General features: G+C 36.5%; 2 protein-coding genes across 4 annotated transcripts; one reads left to right on the top strand and one right to left on the bottom strand.

Moving 5' to 3' along the window:
- Positions 1-11,375: 11,375 nt before the first annotated feature.
- Positions 11,376-15,587, bottom strand: arpc4l (actin related protein 2/3 complex, subunit 4, like). Of its 2 annotated transcripts, none has more exons than XM_084100612.1 (7): positions 15,482-15,587; positions 14,271-14,370; positions 13,318-13,436; positions 13,114-13,225; positions 12,931-13,026; positions 12,074-12,244; positions 11,376-11,969 (listed from the first exon to the last, which is right to left on the bottom strand). In XM_084100612.1, exons 2-7 carry the CDS (start codon positions 14,271-14,273, stop codon positions 11,964-11,966), a joined length of 507 nt encoding a protein of 168 aa, XP_083956738.1. In that variant the 5' UTR covers positions 14,274-14,370; positions 15,482-15,587; the 3' UTR covers positions 11,376-11,963. The 2 variants fall into 2 exon arrangements, with proteins under 2 accessions (XP_083956738.1, XP_083956737.1); XM_084100611.1 differs by lacking the exon at positions 15,482-15,587 and adding an exon at positions 14,590-14,777.
- Positions 14,665-21,184, top strand: tada3l (transcriptional adaptor 3-like). Of its 2 annotated transcripts, none has more exons than XM_084100601.1 (9): positions 14,665-14,721; positions 15,535-15,768; positions 15,852-16,102; positions 17,787-17,892; positions 18,041-18,173; positions 18,261-18,364; positions 18,483-18,583; positions 19,633-19,824; positions 20,125-21,184. In XM_084100601.1, exons 2-9 carry the CDS (start codon positions 15,559-15,561, stop codon positions 20,315-20,317), a joined length of 1,290 nt encoding a protein of 429 aa, XP_083956727.1. In that variant the 5' UTR covers positions 14,665-14,721; positions 15,535-15,558; the 3' UTR covers positions 20,318-21,184. The 2 variants fall into 2 exon arrangements, with proteins under 2 accessions (XP_083956727.1, XP_083956726.1); XM_084100600.1 differs by lacking the exon at positions 14,665-14,721 and adding an exon at positions 14,894-15,027.
- Positions 21,185-21,251: the final 67 nt, after the last annotated feature.

The following is a 21,251-nucleotide window of genomic DNA, read 5'->3' as shown; positions in this document are numbered from 1 at the left end:
GGATAGATCACCCAAAAATGAAAATACTGTCATCATTTACTCACCCTCATGTTAAACCTGTATGAATTTCTTTCTTCCGTGGAACACAAAATATATTTTGAAGAACGTGAGCAAATGAGGACAAAACTTTCATTTTTTGGGGTAAACTGTCCTTTTAACTGTTGAGTTTTTTTTCTTTCAGATGAAATTCAGTTGTTCTCTCTAGCTAGTCAGCATTAAGGCATTATATACACAAAGTGAAGGCTGTTCTAAAAGGTAGGTGTTGTGTAGTAATCCCAAATTGTAATGGGTTGTACAGCCAGGAAGTGTCCTAAACCAGCTAGACACAAGACTGTGGTATTGAACAGAATGCAAAATTATTTTAAAACTTGAACTTCTTAAAGCCTCTTTGAAAAAACATGACACAAATATTCAAGTCATCCATCTCTTACATTCATATAGACAAGTAAAACAAATAGTGCAAAGGGGAAACAAACACTGTATGTGAATGGCACCCAAGGCAGCATTTCAGGAACATTGCTACAGCGTTTCTATTTAATAATTTATACTGTAACTTCAGTTAAGCACTGCATTCTGTATTTGTGTACATCGTTTTTTTCCCCAGAGAGAAATCATTTTTGTTGACCATCATGAATTGTCAGTTCATGATGTATGGATGTAATTCCTAACTTGCACTGAAAGATGGTGGACTGAATGATTTGTAGGGTTTTGCACAGAGAGAAACAACAGTGCCTCATTTTTTAGATGCGATCTATAGTGAATTAATAAATTCAGTAGCAGTCCTCCAACATATGTATCATCTGATATTATTCTTTGAATAGGGGGAACTGGGGCTAGTTGTCCTGAGGGTTATTCATTTACACAGATGCTTGTATTCTGTAGCAGTGGTTTTGTATGTTGGTTTCAAACATCTTGTTTAAAACCCTCCAAAGCTAGATTAAAAAAAATAATAATTTGTAATGTTTGTAGAACAAAATGTTATATTTCTTATAGTTACTGGGTAAACAACTAAACACAATATTTTAAGGCAAGATATAATAGATTTTAACAAAAAGATTAACCAGTGATGTCTGATTGGGGCAATGTCATGTTTAAAAAATGTTTATATATATATATATATATATATATATATATATATATAATTTTATTTTTTGTAGCAAAAACAGCAGTTTGATATTTTTTTAATTGTCATATTATTATTATTATTTTAAAGCTTACAAGTTGTGGCAGGTTCCAATGTGACAACAAGCCCCATAGAATGAAGAAAAAAGAAACGTTCCCTAGGAAAACAAGACATTTCTTTTAACATGCATTGTGTGACAACTTGCCCCAATAGGAGAGCATGTTAAAACAATGAATCTGTTTAACTGGCCATCAACAATTAATAACTTTTTTGTAGACAATATTTTAAGTGTTCAGGTAAATATTTACTGGAGTAAATAGTGTGAAAACTAGCCTCGGTCTCCTATATAAAACATACCAACCATCCACAGTGCCAATCATAAACATCAATGTTGTTTTTAGAAGCGATGAATATGTCGAAAGATGTCAACATAACACACGGATACTGATCGATATAGGCTGTTTTTATTACACCTTCAGCCACAAATGAGACGTGTTTTATGCTCATTGTTGTCTAACTTAATTCATGCCTTTTTCTCAAGACAATCTCAGTTGGTGAAATGTGTTTCAGTGTCAATGTTTCAACGGATATTAAGATTTACAAGGAAAGCAGCAGAAACTTGCATTACCCTTGGACTTGGCTGGATTATTAGCATACAGTCTCCAGGTCATCTTGTGCGAGTTTGTAACCAGCACATGGAGCAGCGGAGGAACTGATTTGACTGTCCTTGGGAGATGGATTTGGCCTGAATAGCTTCTTGAGAGGAGCACCTTTTTAAAGTGCAATCAGGTGACTGGCTGTGATGAATCAGACTGTCTGAAATTAATCAGTCCACAGCCCCCCTCAACCCCCTACCCGCATACACTTACACGCACACACACCTTCCAACCCTCGCTGACGACATCCTCATAAATAGACCCTTCTAATGTCGTTTACCCACCAAAGGAGGGGTTTTTCTTTTTAAATAGATTGAACTGTTAGGAAGAGATCAAAGGCGTGATTGAACACCATCATGATGTCTATTTTTTGTGTCCTATATGCAGTTTTCTAAGAGAATGAATGATCCATTAGGGACAAATAAGTCAGTGTGGTAAAACACAGATTATGGCCGTGTGTTTTTTTTCCTTTGTCTGATTTTGTTTGCAGCGACACACTATTGTTCCTCCTCGGCCCAGGCTGATGGGATGTGTCTGGTGGAGAGTTTTATTGGTAATGTGAAATGAGATATCGCTCATAACTCCAGAGTAACTGCCAGTCAAAATGATGGGATATGGAGATGAAATTCACTAGGTCATTAGCTGCTTTGAAGATGACACATTGTTTAAAGCCTCCTGTCAAACATTTCCACATTATACATAAATTGAACATTTTAGTCGGCATGAAACACAAGTTGTTATTGTCTTTTCTTCCCTATTTTGATGTATATTCGAGTGTAACGGCTTCTCGAACAAGAAAAAACGTAGGTTGGGAATGGGAATTGATTGGATCGTAGGAAGTTGGGCGTTACTAACTAAATGGAGGCAGATCTGAATGTCAGTTTGCAGTCAGTTGTGGAGGATATTTAGTCCCACCCTCCATCAAGACAAACGTAAAGAAGATAACAGATGTCGTTTTAAGGGGGAGGTGGTCGTTTTTTTAATTAAAGATTACGAGTGCATGTGGATTTTAAAAATAAATAAAAACATGCACAGATAAATTGTTTCTGAAATGTTTACATTCTGTTAAAAGAATAAGAAATGTCAGTTTTAATTTCATCGTGACTTTAAAGGGCCTTAATAAAATGATCAATTATATAATTTTACCTTTTTAAATACAAATTATTTGCGCAGTATGCAGCCATTTGCAATTGTCTATTTTTGGTAGCACATTATTGTTTGTAGATTGTATTTAGACACAATCTTAATTATTTACGGATTTATCATAATTATTATTAGGAATGCACCAATATTATTCTGGCTGACACGGATAAGCAAATAAATGTCCAAAATTAAAACTACATAATATTTTTTCTTAATAAATTAAATATCAATAAATTTTTTTTTTTTTTTTTATAAATGCTACAAGTGAATTTAAGCATCATGACATTATAATGTACAGTATGAAAAAAATGGTCAAATATAATAAAATATTTATTTCAATATAAGCTAAATGTTACATTTAACATTGTTAAATTGTTCAAATTAAAAAAATAATAATTATATTTATCTTTAAGTGAGTATTAGATGATGGTAAAATGTAATATTGATAAATGAAAGATAAATTTATAATATCGATGATATGCAATATATCATGCACCCCTAGTCATAATTATTTCTATTTCTGTTCCAGCAATCAACTTAGGGTTGAAACTTAGGTGCCGATGAAAATTAGCACTTTTGAGCTAACTCGGGTACATTTACATTGTTTTAATGTTGATTAATGTACACTGTCCCCTTTCAAATAAAGAAAAAATGAAAAAAATGAAATGAAAGGGTTAGAGATTGAACGAGGCTCACACCTGTGCTACAGACATGAATGATACCTCAAATCATGTGGCATGTGGAAGATTGTGGTTGGAAGATGTTATTATTATTATTATTATTATATGTTATTACTATTGCTTTTCAAAGTGATCAGACTTATTATTTGTGCTTGGCTGAGCATAAAACAGGCGGGGGAAAAAATCCCTTTTCAATATAATGGCATAAAAGGCCGGCCGCATCAGCGCATCAGTAGATCGATAGCATCCAGGGATGATGGGTCATCTAATGTAAAGTGTGATTTAGAGAAGCCATTCAAACAACAAAGAGAAAATGAGCCTGCTCTTAGTGTTCCTTCCAACTGCCCTCTTTCACCCTCAGCACTCAACAAAAAGGGTCTCTCTTTCTCTCCCCCCTCTCTGGGAACAGGAAACCCCACTTCCAACTGTTCCCCTGGCAACAGAACATAGTCCTGACCTGACGGACACTTCCTGTGCTCAGGTCAGAGAGTTGTGCTGTTTGTTAAAAAGGACATCTGTGGGTTTTCTTATGAAGGGCTGAGGAGGAAGTAGTAGAAGAAGCAGCTGGAAAATACTAATTGCTATTGCTCATACTTAGGGATCAAAACTGGATCTAAGTATTAAACTGTGGCACATCTCAAATCGTGTGACTTGCTGAGGTATGCAATCCTTTTCTAAGAGACTGAACTTGCAATTTTCAATAAAACGGGTGGTGGATTTACATTGATGGAGGATCCTGAGCAATATCTAGGGAAGGGATAAATATCATAATTTTGGGATGGGATGTGTTCATTGGGCCAGTCACTTAGCAACACCCTAGTAACGGCATAGCAACACACTCATACAAATACGGACCCCGCACATGACATGCGAACAAAAATAAACATATTGTGACCACAAATTAAGAATTTGTGCCTTCTCTCATTTCAGTAAGTCGTGGCCACAATTTACTTATTTGTTATCTCGTTTTAGTTCAGTTGTGGCCACGAATTAAGAATGAATTCCCATGACTTATTAATTTGTTCTCTCGTTTTGATTTAACTGAAACAAGGGAGCAAATTACTACAACGTGGCCACTATTTACGAAAACAAGGGAACAAATTATATTGTGCACAAACATTACTTAAGAGGGAACGAATTAGTAAAACGTGCTGACAGTCGTGGGAACAAAGAAATCCCTAAAGGAAGTCAAAACAAAAGTGTGTGTGTGTCACTCAATAATAAGAAATATTACCACTGGCCATGGTTTTATGATAATCACTGCAATGATTCTTTTCTGATTTACTGTTAGAAAAAAAAAATCCTACTGGACAGACTCTTAATAACAGATTATACGATTGCAGTAATGTGTACACAAACATTTGGTAAGTGGCTAAAATGACTGTGCTACGTCTAGTATTGCGTTTCTATCCCACAGTGCATCACCTCTGTCCTCTGTGGTTAGTTAGCGCGCTCTGCTGTCTGAGGTTTGTACTTCAGCTGCAGTATTGAGAACTTGAGCATATTGATACTTCTGTTTTCTTTCACTTTCTGATTCAACTCACCCATTACATAAAATGAATAATACTCATTTTAGTTTAGATTTAAAGTAAAAAAATTAAAAAAAGATTAGAATCAGAAACGATTAGTAATGTGTATGTAACTTTTGTCTGGAAGTGTAAATGGATCTTAGTCAGGGCAGCTAGCTCCATATTTATTTTTTGACAGGAATGAAAATGAGGCTGTGAGGGATACAATTTTAATGCGTTCAATACTGTTTAACAACAGACCTGTCACAATTCCCTAATATGTCTCTGTTTAAGGACTCTTTTTTTGATGCTCTTCTGTCTTGATGAGCCTGTGTTCAGCTCTGGTGGTTTAGTTCCTGGTTCCCTTGTCTCCATTGTAATCTTGTTAGTTTCTATAGTTACCCTTGTTTATCACCATGTCAACTAATCGTGACCACATGTCCTTCATTTGGCCCCTTGTTATCTTGTGTATTTAAACTCTCAGTCTTTATCTGTTCTTGGTCTTGTGTTAAAGTTTTGTGCTGGTATCTATCTCTGTTTGGTTCCTAGTGTTTATTAAATGTTATTTCATCATTCTCCTGCGTCATGCCTCATTGTTGTGGATAATCAAGTCAAGCCAGCACGTGACAAAACCAGATTATTCAGCCAACGAAACGTCTTTCCAGGGAGAGGAACTTTCTGTTGACAAAAACTCCATTAAACAGTTTTAAAGTGCATTCCACTGAAAAAGACTAAGTCCTCATTTTCATCTGTGTTAAATTCAATATGGCGACTAACCTGACTAATTTCTATGAAGTAAATATACTGTATTATATACAGATATAATACAGATAGTCACAAAAGCAAACAATGCCTTGGGGTCTATGTGTGGACTGGGAATGAATATTAAAAAGTGTGCATACAAAAACGTCATTAAAATGATTTTTTTTTTTTTTTTTTTTTAAAGGTACAACATATACAAAGTTCTGGCATGAAACTCTAGATGGTGTATCCTGGAAATCCAGACCTAAATCTAAAAGATTAATGGTCTGGCGTCGACTAATGAAAATCGGCCAGCTCGAGGGGCGGCACCAAGCATGCATTTGAAAATCTCACTGCACGCAATTGGATAACACTACGACCAATCACAACAATAAACCCCATACGCTTAGCTACCAGCGGAGCTAACTGGTAGATTATACTCTTACCGTATCCGGTCGGCAAAACAACAAAAACGCCCTTCTTGCAAAGAAACGATTCGAGCAGCGTCTTCTGTTCCTGTTTTAGATAAAAAGCCAAGTCTAACTCGTTCATTGTAGCGGCCAAAGCCGTTTCAAACAACTGGTGTTCATCCATAGCAATCTTGCAATGTTTACTAATGACTTTGACGTCACTGTAAAGATTAAGTGGACATTTGTGTTAAATGTTGCCAATATTAAACAATGATTTTATCTGCTGTATAGTGTAACAACAACAATCACCAGGCCATTGGCGCTATCTGGTGGTACATAAGTTGGTTAACTTAAGTTTATATTATGTATATTACATCATGTAGGCCTATTTTAATAGGGTCGTTCAATAAAACCAAATGATTACATTCTTTTGATACTTTATTGTATTTCCTCATTTTTATTATGTATTTTTATTATATAGCCTATGTATTTAAAGGCTATTGTTCACCTAGGTCTACTTTTATTACCACACACAAATTATCTGAATACTCGTTTAATCATACAAATAATCGCCCAATTACCAAAATAATCATTAATGACAGCTCTAGATTAGTTAAAACATTCCAAAATGCACATGCATTGTTTTGCATTTTGTGACTTTCGGTCAAATAAAATTCCAGTCATATAATTTGTCATTGAAGATTTCTTAAAAATAGTGTTAAAATATCATCTCGTTCTTGTGAAACCAATATTGTGTATCATCTCGTGCCAATCGTCACACCCCGACTCTTTATTTTTTTTTTTCAAGTTGAGCACACTTCGGGTACAATTTGCCCCCAAAATATGGTCTGTACACAAACAAACTACAGCTACAATAAATCTACACGTGATTTTGGGAGAAGATAACCCTGACAATAAGGGAAAATCAGCCTTCCCTAAAACAGCACTTGGATGACATTTCCACAGTTGCTGGAAAATAAATCAATTTATGAACTGCAAAAGATAACTGAGAAGAATAGATGTACGTGAAGGCATCTGTAGTGAAGGGCATGTGAGCGAGATGAGATGGGTGATGACGTTCAAAAGCCTGAGATGTAGTATTGACTTGCAAACAACAAAGCCTTGGCCAGAGCCATGCATTTAGAAAAACTATCACAATGCGCAACATTACTACTTTCAGACCAGCACATAGGCCTACTCGCCAACCGCTGAAACACAAATAAACCTTCCACATAATAACACCACATCAGATAACAGCCAGTAAATGCAAGATGAAAGCCAAATAAAAAACTTTAGTAGGCCAAGTACTCATACGAGCAATCTTAATTTTTATATACAATCTTATTTTATATTATTGATTTAAAAAATACAATATTTAAGTTGTTATTAAATAAATATAAAATAATATAAGATGAATGAATGCATGAATGTTGGGGTTTTAGTTATATATAGTTAAGTCTTCTTTCTTTCTTTTTGGTGTTTTCATGGCCAGATATCTATAATGTCTTTTAATTCACTCAAAAGAACAAAAACAAGCTGCCCACCGAAACCACCTGCAAAGCATCTCCCTACTAGGCCTACGTTAATCCTCCATGTGTGAATTGCTGTGGGGTCAGCTGCATAGACAGGTCAGCTGGAATCCCTTAGCACTGATATGAGAGCAGATTTACCCAGCCCTTGACCTTCATAAGTGCAGACATGATATTGTCAACCAACATGGAATGATATTCTGTGTTAGTGCGTGACTCACAAGCACGTGGCATCCTGCTGTGTCTGTCGCAGTCTCTTGGCAGGATTCTTTCTCTGGTGACTCTGTGTCACAAAAGAGGAAATAAGTATCACACAACTCAAGCCCTGTCACAACAAACGCGGATATTAGGCGGGAAGATTTAGAACAGAAACTATGGATTCCTGTGGAGCAACTCACTTAATTTCGACGTTAACAATTTCCCGCCTAGAATGCGAAGCTTTTTTTTCTTCGGCGAGTGTCGATTTGTTTGTTTTTTCCCGTTCGGCGACTAAAAGAACGCCGACCAATAAGATTTGAGCTGTGGATCACATGACTGGAGCTGATGATACAAACTAGGGATGTCAACAGACAAAAAGGAAAAAATAAGTTACCAATAATTCGTGTTTTATTGCATACTGTTAATGCATAGTTCCTTTTAAAAGTAAAAAGACCTAACAAAACAATCTGAGTAGGAAAACTGGATTCGACAGTATATGTAAAGTCACCATAAAATGAAAATAGACAATTCTTGTTTTTTATGGAATATTGCAATATTTATTATAAATGATTTATTCATAGTAACGACAGAGGCCAGCTAGTCAGAGCTATGCAAGTAAACCTCACTCACACACGGTGCATAGCGACTGATGCTAGAGACTGCAGTCTTTAGCGGCCTTGTTTGTGCGCCAGCCTCCCATGTCCACCTGGGCTAGAGGCCCGCACAGAATCTGCGCAGCGCTGCTTAATGTTGAACACGCCAAATAACTTCCTCCCCCTTTTGCAGTGACAACTCTTCTCTTATGTTCTCTGATGACATGTATACTGACGTGAGGGCGGGACAACCTGTCAATCACATGAGATCTCAGCTACAGCAAACCACAACGACCTGATCAATTACAAATTGACAAAATCAAGTCCCGCCCTACAGACTTTAAAGTATAAATATAGTTATGTGCATATACACACAGACGACGCAGGCACATTTAAGATAAAAAATAATATATACTTCACTACCTGTCCCCATTGAGAACAAAGGGCTGATGGCAGGTGTTGTAAATACAAATACCCCTGATAACACTGGCCTTTCTGACTCAATGTTTGCAAGGTGCCATCCAGTGTTGGGAGTAACGCGTTACAAAAGTAACGTATTACAGTAACTTATTTTTGCTGTAACGCAGTAGTGTAAGGCATTACTAATCAATTTTCAGTAATATTTTACTCGGTACATGTTCAGTAACGCTTGCGTTACAACACACTTTTAGCCCAAAATGTAATTGTTCAAAAAAAAAAAAAAAAAAAAAACACGGGGGAAAAAACAGCCAGACCGCGAAACATTAACGAATGAAAAATGCCTAAGTTATTACATGTTTGTGGTCAGTCAATAGCCGCGTGTGGTGTCCAAGTTTGTAAATAATGACTAAATGACAGCTTCTGATATATTTGTATGGCGATTTATTTCATTCATCTCCCTCTTGCTGGTGTACCTTTGTATTGTGTGACATAGTCCAGTAAAAGCGTGTGTAGGTCAGGTTTAGCAGGAGTGGACATGTCTGACTGTGAGGCAAGTAGACTCTGAGTTTCGGTTCATTTATGAGACGCGCTTCAATTCACGCGCGTGCGCCTCCGTGCCCTGATTATCTCGTCTACTATATTTACTTCTTATTAAATCCAAGCAATTGGTTGATGAAACACAGATACAATTAATACAAAACGAAATTCACTTTAAAGAAAGGCTTTGTGCTTTCTGTTTGAGGTCTCTGTTAAAGTTTTAAAGCAGTCTTTTAGTGCCGCTTTCAGAGCGCTCACGTCCGTAACTGAGAACTGACACGACCATTGTTTTTTTCCTCATAAATGCGAACATGAAAAATAAAATAAAATAAAATGAATATATTATGTTCTGTGGAGAGCCAACCCTTCTTCATCCGGTGGGTAGTATTAATTTTGGTTTGCTTAGCGTAATTCACAGAATTACTAAAAAATATTTTGCTACCTAAAAGTTAAAGATTTTTTTTTGTGTCACGCATGCACACGTCTATTTCCCTCATATTAAATATAAAATGCATGTGTGTAGATTGATATTTTTCTAATATCTGGTCTCCTTTATTAAGGGATAGCCTATGGATATATAAACAGTCGTTTCAATATATTGGTATTAAATGCATTTTCTGAGAATTTTTTTTTTTTTTACAGCAAATGTCAGGTCCACGCTGGAATTGCTCAATTTTAAAGAATTTATTCTCAACTAGTTTTGTGGTGTAGGTCCATATTTTATAATGTTAATTTCAAATAATACTAATAGTAATTTAAAGATGTGGTAGCTTTGGATCTGGACGGGAAGGATCTGGGAATTGGAAGGGGAAGTTCTGCCTTCTCACACCGCGCACCGTGACACAGGTTTGTGGATCTGAGTGTCGCGGTTTCATATCAAGTATCTTTACAGCCCTAGTCATTTTAGAATGTTAAGTTCTACTTCTGTAGTTATTTTGGTGAAAGTAACTCAAAAGTAATACACGAGTAATGTAACGCATTACAATTCTGAGACAGTAATATTGTAAGGTAAAGAATTACATTTAAATAACAGTAACAAGTAATGTATAATGTATTATAGTTTGGAAGTAACTTGCACAACACTGGTGCCATCACACAGTCACAATGCATTTACAGCCTTGGCTATAATTTCCACAACAATCCATGAAAAATGCACTTTTGTTCAATAAAAACAGCACTGCAGCAAAGAAAAAAAGTATCGAAATGTTGGAGTGGCTTAGGATTGCTTGATTACTTTACTGTAGTCTAACAGTTGCTATCTTTTAAAGGTTTCAATAAAACAGTGAACCCTACTAACCACAAAATAATTCTCTGCCTAACATTCATTCGATTCATCAAGCCAGGCTGCTTTGTTTCATATTTCTTGCAAATCAATTTGATCCTGTTGTTATTGTGTCCTCACAAGAGCAATTAACATAATAACAAGCTATTATCACAGTCAGATTACAATTAATTGACTGGACAATCCATTGTTACCAATCATGCTCAAAATGATAGATCACAAAAGGACTTCTGTATTGATTTTTAAGCATTTGAGGATCAATATCCACTTCCGTACTCATTCTAGCTTTACGATTCTCATCAAATTTTAAGCACAGAATGCATGAGTAACACAATTGACCTAGCAATGTAATAACTTGGCTCAATACATGTCTCAGATGGCATTGTATAAGAAAAAACCCGATAAATAAGAACTAACAAAAACTGCAGAAAGATCAATTAATAGAAGTGGATTGAGAGCACAATCACAAGAGGAGTAATAACTACACGATAAAGTGCAATTTGAAAAAATGAGCAAGAAAAAGAAGAAGGCAATTTAGAAATAAATCCAAAGAGGTACAGAAAGCACAATATATTTTTATTGAAATTTAGTTTGTTTTACGCAGTTTTTTTTGTAGTTATCTTATTGGAGTTTTATATCTGTGCCAACATTTTTTCTTATTTTTTTTCCCCCTCATGATCTCTTTTTAACATTAAATTGATTATTTTCTTTCTTTGTAACAAAAATTAAGCACATGAGTACATGTATATAAAAGACAACAGAAGAAAAAAAAAAAACTACAGTCCAACAACAAGATTCCTGTGCCCATCAATATTAATTACAGGTAATACTTTTAAGGACCTGCCTTGACTGTGTGTTTTCTTTTTTTTTCTAACATCAGAAAACGAGTTATAAATTCTTGACTAAATGTACAATTGTTAATATCCATGGGCACAAGGAGCACCTTGAACAGAAGGCAAAGGGGAATGCATATAGTGCTGCAGGACTGGCCAGTTGTTCCTGTAGATCTTCTTGCTTGGATGCTAACTAATAAACTCTTTTCCCTTTGCTCTGAGGAGATTTTAAAAACTTTGAATGTTTTTGTCTGCAGGAACCAAAGCAACACCAATCTCTGAAGGGTATCAGGAATGTAGACAAGCATCCTCAGAACTAGAACAGAAACAAATATATAGAAAAAGATTCAAATTAAAAATGACTTTCTGTTCTTCTAAATATGTCTGTTAAAAGATATACATGCAACATCTCAAACATACGTTCTTGAGGAATTCCTCTGCGACAATTCGGGCCCGAGCGTTGACCGACAGCTTCATCTCGCTGATCTCTTTGTCGATCTCCTCCATGAAATGGATGACAAAGTCCACCAGCTTGTGTTTATACATCTGTTCTGTGTGGAAGTTGGTGATGAGGAAGCTGATGTCATAGCCCTGAAATGCACAAAAGAGGAAATCAGAAAACATGGTAATATCAGTTTACTTGCTTCACTTACACATTATGTAGCATTTCAAAAAATATTCCATAATTTACAAAAATAGCCTGATGTGAAGCTACATTATACAGCATTTGTTCCAAAGTCCTACATGACTCCATCAAAAAGACTTGCATGATATGCATGTTTGGTTTTAAGGGTAACTCTCGCCAAATTGCAACCAAGGCTATTTTTGATAATCTACCCGAGTCAAACATTCGTGTACTTTTACACGAATCGATCTCCGGAAACACTAACTGATAAAGTGAGTCGTACAAAACCTTTCTTTTTAGTAAACTTTGTGTACACAAACAATGTTGTCAGTGCTTGAGTTCATGTGTAGAGCCCCTGGTGATACTTCAAGCAAAGTTTCATGTTGTGTCGAGCCTCCTTAGTGTTTTAAAAATAGCGATTTTGATGCTATCATTGTCGTGCCCCATGCACTCCCATTCAAAAGGCATTTTGACCGAAAACGAAAATACGGTCAATCTTAAAAGTGGCGTTTTCATTCTAATTATGCTTTTACACGAATGTTTGACTCAGGTAGATCAACAAAAATAGCCTAGGTTGCAATTTGGCGAGAGCTACCCTTTAATAAATTGTATATTGCTTTATCCCTTGTTTGTTCTTCACAACAGATCTTACCTCAACAGGTTTCCTCCGCAGGATGAAGAAGTTCTCTGCTCGCATCATCATGAACCTCATAAATTTATGGCAGAGGATCTTCTCAATCTCATCGGCCTAAGAAGACCATGAATATCTTTAGAAGATGATGGCAAGAAAAAGACTTACATCACTACATCCGTCTTCAGCGGTTCATCTTCATACCTGTTTGACAGCAATGCTGACTCTCACTGAGTTTATAGACCCCTCGACCAGGACCTTCTCCTTGTCATTGCGGCTTATGACCACCGGCTGCAACAGAAGCTCTTTGCTGCTCCTGTATTGAAAGACATACATTGCACACGTTTATCAGTTAAAAACTCATCATAAATAGAGGGAAGACGTGGGGTTTATGAGTGATTTCCTCACCTAACCTCCACCTCAGGCTTGTTGTGTCGCTCCACCACCTGAGAGGAGAAGTTCTCCAGACACAGGGCTGCTTGAAGAGTGGCGCGCACTGCATTCAGGTAGGGTCGCAATGTCGCTGTCTACATATAAAAATTGTAATATTTAATTAAATTCTGCATGAAACGGAAGTTGTGATAAGTCTTTTCTTCTCTACTTTCTTCTATATCTGAGTGGAACAGTGGGGCAAATGCTAAAAAATGTAGGGCAGGACTTCATTTTGTCCATTGGAATAGATGGAATGGTTGTGGTTTGCTATTGCTTTGATATCATGTGATTGACAGGTTGTCCCGCCCTCGCGCCAGTAAACACGTCACCAGAGAAGAGAAGACGTTGCAAGTGGAAGGGGAAGTTATTTTGATTAGAAATTACGAGTGCACATTAATTAAAAAAATAAATAACAATGATGTGCACGGATATATCATTTAACAAATACTGAAATATTCCTCAAAAAAACAAGAACTGTCCATTTCGATTTCATGGCACACAGAAATATGATTGTCTGTGGGTGGAAGAGCTGGTTTGGTCTTGGTCATTCCATTGAGCTCGAGTCAATCATTTAGGTGCTAAAGAGTCATTCATCTGCCTAAAATCACTTTTTAACAAGATTGGTTGGTCTGAATAAATTCAACACGTGTCATTTATTAAATATTGTATCTATACAGTGAAATGTGAGCAAAACGTGCATCATGTAATGTTTTGATTCTGCCAAAAAGAGTCTTTGCCTGCAAAATCACTGACGTTAGCCAGCTAGCATAAACCAAGACAGACTAACATCACTCGATCAAATAAACCAACAAAACACTGCTGTGATCGCGAGCAATTACTTTACGGGTATGCTGTTTATTAGGTCATTTGACTGCTAGCGGTATAATAAAAACAATGGAAGCAACTTTCTAGAAATGTAAATCTCTTACCATTTTATATGAGGTCTGTGGAGGAAGACGGAAGTCCGCACGCCACGCCTAGAGATGAGAAATCACGCCTCCATTGCGTTCTCACATTTCTGTAATATACCTATTAGAAGTGCAATCAGTTAAATTATCATGCGCTCATGATTTGAATGTATACGAGTGAATGGTGGATGATCAAATGCATTTTCATTCAAATACAAGTTGTTATATTTTCTATTTTAAGAAAAGGTGAAATTAAGCGAAAATGATAAAAACACCAAAACGCCCATGCGCATTTCACATCTATTCTTATATTTACGGTCGAGCCCAGTAGCAATCTTACCTTGATTCGCTTTTTCTTCCTTATATGGCAAATAACGCGACAGGTCAAATACATTACAGCCAAAGAGGCGTTTGTCTAAAAATATTACTGTGCTGAAATATACATTCTCTCTTTTGTGGTTTGAAACAGCACGTGAGTCTCTAAAAAGAAATAATCTTTATTTATACTGCTTGGACGCGCTTCAGTCAGGAATGTACCATTCCATACCCTGCGCTGTAATGTTGTGGACGTTAACTGTCAAGTTTGAGTATTTATCTGATCTTGAATGATGATTTTACAGATGATACACAAAACTGGTCTAGACGTGTTAATTAAATACACGTTGATCATACTAAAGTACCTGTAATACACATAAAATTAAATAAAATTTAATCGGAGAATGTTCTCCCCCGTGCTGGGATAATGGTTTAGTCAGTAATGGATGCCCCTTTATCGGAGGTAAACAATTATATTTTATGAATAAATGTTTTGTACGAATTCAGGTTATCCTCCTGTTTTGACTTTTAACATATTTATTTAAATTTTCGTTATAAGCTTTTCATTGCATGCAATGTGAATATTTATTGATAAATCTTACAATTGGTTCTCTGTGGTTTGAACAGCATGTAGTTGAATTAGCATGTAGCCGTTAGCTTACAGTGGCTGCTCATGATCTCACACTGCTCTCATGTATGTGGTGCTCAATATTACATAACAGTGTGAGAGAGAATACAGGTTTGCAATACGTGCAACATTGGCATTGTCACAGATAAAACCTTATGAATAACATCTACAGCAGCCCATCTCTAGCATTATCTCTTTGTAGATGTTTACTAGCAACCATGCCTTTACAACATAAACAAAATCATTTACAGTCCTGTGTTCCTCATTAATAATAAGGAATTAATCATACCCTGTTGGATACCTCGCACAACCCTGACTTTATTTATATAAAAAAAAAATCAGATATAGGTTCCTGTTAATGAGAAGATGAGTGAACTGAAGGACTGTCCCCCTCTGAAGTACTATGACTTCAAACCTGTGGACCATGTGAAAGTGTGTCCACGCTACACTGCAGTACTCAGCCGCTCAGAAGATGACGGCATTGGCATTGAAGAGCTGGACACGCTTCAGCTTGAGCTGGAAACACTCCTATCCTCTGCGAGCCGACGTCTTAGAGCGCTGGAAGAACAGAGACAGGTGAAAAGTAATGTTTTTCTATTTGTCTTTTCCACACCTACTGCCCATGTCTAAAGTTGTTTATGTTTTTTTCTCTGAAACAGATTCTTACAGACTGGCAGGACAAAAAAGGGGACAAAAGATTTCTGAAATTAGGGAAGGATCCAGATCTCGCAGCCTCTTCTCGCCATTCCAAGCCCAAAAAACAGAAGCTTGATGGAAAAGGAAGTCATGGTCCCGGACCTGGGCCTGGTAGACCGAAGTCTAAGAACATACAGACCAAGGTCCAGGACTTTGAATTTGAAGTGGACCCCCAAGATATACCCCGCAATCCTAAAAATGATGCTCCCAACAGGTTTGTTGATAGATTTAGGATACAGATCAGATTTTTGCCGACATAAACGCTAGGTATGAAATTAAATCAAATATCAATTCTTTCTCATTTCATGCTTTATTGATTTCAAAGGAGAAATATTAGTAGTTATTAGTATTATCAGTATCCAGTTAAAGATTTTTATTTAATTATTTAAACACAAATGCAAGCCTAAACTTGAATTCAGGAAGGATGTATTAAATTGATCAAAAGTGACAGTAAAGACATTTATGATGTTTAAAAGATTTCTCTCCCAAATCAATGCTGTTCATTTGAACTTTCTATTAGGGATGCGCCAATATGACAATTTTGGTCAATATCGATAACCAATAGCTTATAACTGATATATTCGCCAATAAATACAGGCAAACCAAAATGTATTCAGACACCTTCAACATTTCTCACATTATCACAGTTTATTCGCTATAGTTTAGAAAATGGTAATAAAATATGACAACTCAGAGTTATCAAATCAGTTGATATTTCACCGGTTTTGGCCATCCTTCTGTTAGACTGTCTCACAAATGAATTAGGCTGAATAGCTGTCAGCTGTTAAATTTAAGTACACAATTAGATAATGCCAATTTAGGTCGACCAATTACCAAGCAATGCTTGATTTTGTTCAGTCTGAGGTGTAAAAAGGTCGCATTAGCAATTAAAGAAAAAACACTTAAGCAAAACTTGGTCAGGTCAAAGCGTCTTAATAATATTTGGTCTCAAATTTTTATACAATTTACTGTATGAAGAATTTTTGGGTATAATATGTAACAGTTTACTTTATTTTGCTATCCTCACTTACATAAATTAACTATTGTGTCCTGCACCCACTAGTAAAAAAATATAAAAAATTATATCTGGTGTCTGAATAATTTTTGGTTTGACTGTATACTTCCGGATTTTTTATAATTATTGAAAGCCTGATAACAAAAACAAAAGACTCTCCATTAAAAGCCATGTCCCAAGCACACAATTATAATGTTCTCATGATAATTTTGTGTAGCCTATATGACAGACTTGTGCTGCACACTGCACACTGCAATCATATTTCAAGCAATTCAAAACCATCATGGTGAACAGTACGCAACTGAAACTTCTCAGCCAAAGGAAATAATTTATTGTATGTCATCTTTTATATTTCGGCCACATTTTCTTATTGGGCCAATAACAATAACATTAAAAATGAACATATATCGGCCGATACCGATATGATGGCCGATATATTGGGCATCCCTACTTTCTATTTATTAAAGAACCCTGAAAAAAATCATGGTTTCCACAAATATATATATATATTAAAGAAATATTAAAGAGAAACATTATTAATAAGAAGCACAACTGTTATCAACATTGATAATAATAATAAGTGTTTCTTGAGCATCAAATCAGCATATCAGAATGATTTCTGAAGGATCACGTGACACTGAAGACTGGAGTAATGATGCTGAAAATTTTGCTTTTCCATAACAGGAATGAATTACATTTTAAAATATATTAAAATAGAAAAAAAGTTAATTTAAATTGTAATAACATTTCACAATATTACTGTTGTACTGTATTTTTGCTCAAATACATTTAGCCTTGTTGAGCATAAGAGACTCGTTCAAAATCATTTAAAAAACAACAACAAAAGGAACCAAACAAGTGTTTTTTTATGTGTGTAAAACAGATTCTGGGCCTCAGTGGAGCCTTACTGTGCAGATATCACAAATGAAGAGATCAGAGTTCTGGATGAGCTGCTCAAACCCCCTGAAGATGAAGCTGAGTACTACAAGGTAAAGATCTTTTAGAATCCAGTTCTTGCTCTGCATTATTGCAGCTTTCTTTTTCTTTTCCTTCAGCCGATTCTGTATTCAGAGCCTGTTAAATGGATTTTGTGTTGATTGTTCACTTCTGAGCCCTGACTGTTGTTTTTTCTTGCAGATCCCAGCTCTCGGAAAGCATTATTCCCAACGCTGGGCTCAAGAGGACCTGTTAGAGGAGCAAAGAGAGGGAGCCAGAGCCAATGACAAGAAAAAAAGCATAATGGGTCCTCTTTCTGAACTGGATGCTAAAGGTAACCGTGTCATTAAAGATGTATCCTGATTCCGTTTGCATTTTTTGCATCAGTTTCTTTTATCCTCGACTATTCTGGTTTGTGTAGATGTGGACGCCCTACTGAAGAAATCAGAGACTCAGCATGAACCTCCTGACGACGGCTGTCCCTTTGGCCCTCTCACTCAGCGGCTTCTGCAAGCGCTTGTTGAGGTCAGTGACTCATCATTTGCTAAAATAAGTCATTACATTGTGCAACATTTAGTCAGATTTGTTACAGCTCAGTTTATATCAGTGGTTTATTTCAGTTATATCCTTTTCATGCATGTAGGAAAACATCATATCTCCTATGGAGGATTCCCCTATTCCAGACATTCCAGGGAAGGATGATGGGGCCGGTACCTCACCTCGCAGCCAGGGTAAAGCCTTCAGGTAAAAACAAAAATAACATTAAAAATGTAAATAAATGTTATTACTGTCACTTTTTATGCAATTTAATGTCTTTGCTAACTGACCCGAAACTTTTGAACAGTTGTTTTAACTCTTGACTCTCGTTCTGACATTTTGTTGTCCTCTGTCGAATTGTATGTGAATACAGGAACACATCTTATGCAAACAGAGACGTGTCCAATCGGGTGAACCAGTATAATTACATAGGGCCAGTTAAGATCGATTAGTTAACTAGTTGCTCAGCCAACCAGTCGTATTTTTTCATTGACTTTGACATTCATCATTCGTTGACGGGAAAAAACTGTGGATCTGGGAATTGATCGGATGGTGAAGAGTGGACATGAACGGGATAACAAGCTATTTAGCTATTGGTTAAGATTATTCAATTGCTTCCATGGCCTGGGTGACATCATCCAAAACTGAAAGTTGTTTCAGAGGCAGAGAAAGCAATTACATTTTGATGAAAGATTCTGAAAAGAATTTTTTATTTTTTTTCTCTGTAAGGGTTAATGCCCAACCTCCATTGTCAAGTATTAATGAACGACTGCGAGGCGTGAACTTCCACCGAAGTCCATTAATACCTGACAATGGACACCTCGAAGGGCGCTAACCCGCTTATACCATGGTCACTTGCCAAATAACACATTTTTAAAACATTAGTTTATATTTTAGTTAGTTTTACAATCGAAATCTAAAGTTTTTACAAACAATAACTTGGTTTCCCTGGTTACGCCTGACGGCTTATTTAGCAACCGGAGATATTTATAGTCCGCTCAGCTCGTAGAACCCTTCAGTTTACTGCCTGTTGCTATGGTTACTCACAGCTGATGTAGCCAGCGCATTTATTTATTAATTTCGAACGGTAAACAGTCAGTTTCACCAGAACTCCTTTACTAGGTGTCCTCTATCACTTTTTAATGGACACCCTGCAGCCAATCAGAATCGAGTATTCACCCAGACCATGGTATAAGTAATAATAACGTGCACAATAATTAAGTTCACAGAATATTTTCTCATTCTGTTTTCCCCAGTGTGCCTCACACACGCTCTCTGGAGGCTCGTATAAGAGAGGAGCTGGTGTCTCAGGGGCTGCTGGACTCTGATGAGAGGCAAGGTGTCGGAGGAGAATCTGAAGACGAGGTGCTGGCTGAGCTGCAGAAAAGACAGGCTGAGCTCAAAGCTCTGACTGCCCACAACCGCTCACGCAAGCAGGAGCTGCTCAAGTGAGTCTCACCCAAAGAGCTTCAGATCCAGACCAAGACTGCCGTCAGCACAAGATGAAATCTGGCTCATGAAAATAAGCCCGTAATCTTTCAAAGAGTTAGAGGGAGCAGTCTGATGTGACAAGTTGTGATTTTCTTTTCCATAGTTTTAGTCAGATGACAAGTATTGAAGCAGCCAGCTGTGTATTTTTAGAGAATTTTAACTAGAAATATCTTGTGGTATTATTTTTTCCCCATATGCATAGGCTTAATGTGATTTTTCAGGAATGTCACATTTCTCTTTTCATCCTGTTCATGCAGGTTGGCACGGGAAGAGATGCGAAAACAGGAGCTTCGACAGCGGGTTCGCGTGGCTGATAACGAGGTCATGGAGGCCTTCCGTCGCATCATGGCAGCCAGGCAAAAGAAACGCACTCCAACAAAAAAAGAGAAAGATCAGGCGTGGAAAGCTTTAAAAGAGAGAGAAAGTATTCTCAAACTCTTAGATGGATAAATATGACCGGCAGCTAAAAATGTGATGTGTTTTCATTCATATATTTGTTGGCTATGGACACTTCATTCAGACAACTTGAAGAACACGTAAATGAACATTTAATATAATTGTTCATTATACATGACTACTCTCTATCCAAAATAAGACCTGACATGGCTAGTTGTGATAAATACAGGTGTTTGACACTATGGGTTTCAAGTGCCACTGACTTGCCAGAAGTATGGCAGCTTGAGTTTACCATTTATTTTTTTGTCTTTCTGTACAGTTCCAAATGCAACTAATTACCAGAATGGTTTGATATTGTGATAGCGACAGTTCTCCCAAAAATCACATTCTGTCGTCATTTACTCACCCTCATGTCGTTCTAAACCTGTATGACTTTCTTTCCTCTTTGGAACATAAAGGAAGATATTTTGAAGAATGTTGTTAACCAAAACGTTTTGGTGACAATTGACTTTCACTGTATGGACACAAACACTGAGACATTCCTCAAGATATATTCTTTTGTGTTCCACAGAAGAAATAAAGTCATACAGGTTTTGGAATGAGTAAAAGATGACAGAATTGTCATTTTTGGTTGAACTATCTCTTTAAATCTGTTGTCATAGTGTTGATAGTATTTTGTTACTACATTGGATAGAGAAAGAACTCGTTATTTTTGAGTTTTTATATGAGTAAAAGGAAATAAAGCTTGTATAAAGGTATTGTAATTGGAAATATCAGCGTTTGTAAATTCATGCTTATGTTGTCATTTATTTCAGTTCATGTTGAATTTAGTCGTGTGTATCTGACATTTTATAAACTACTTCTAAATATTGCTGTTGCATGTATGTGTGTGTTTGAAAATAAAAACAAATGTTTTGTTAATTATTAGACTACCGTTCGTTCGTATAACCGATTCTGTATGCAAAGCATTGATTTGAAGTGTTATGAC

The sequence above is a fragment of the Abramis brama genome (genome assembly GCF_963993115.1).
Source record: "Abramis brama genome assembly, chromosome: 23".
Taxonomy (NCBI): domain Eukaryota; kingdom Metazoa; phylum Chordata; class Actinopteri; order Cypriniformes; family Leuciscidae; genus Abramis; species Abramis brama.
The sequence above is the reverse complement of the archived record's forward strand: the minus strand, read 5'-3'. Positions and strand labels throughout refer to the sequence as shown.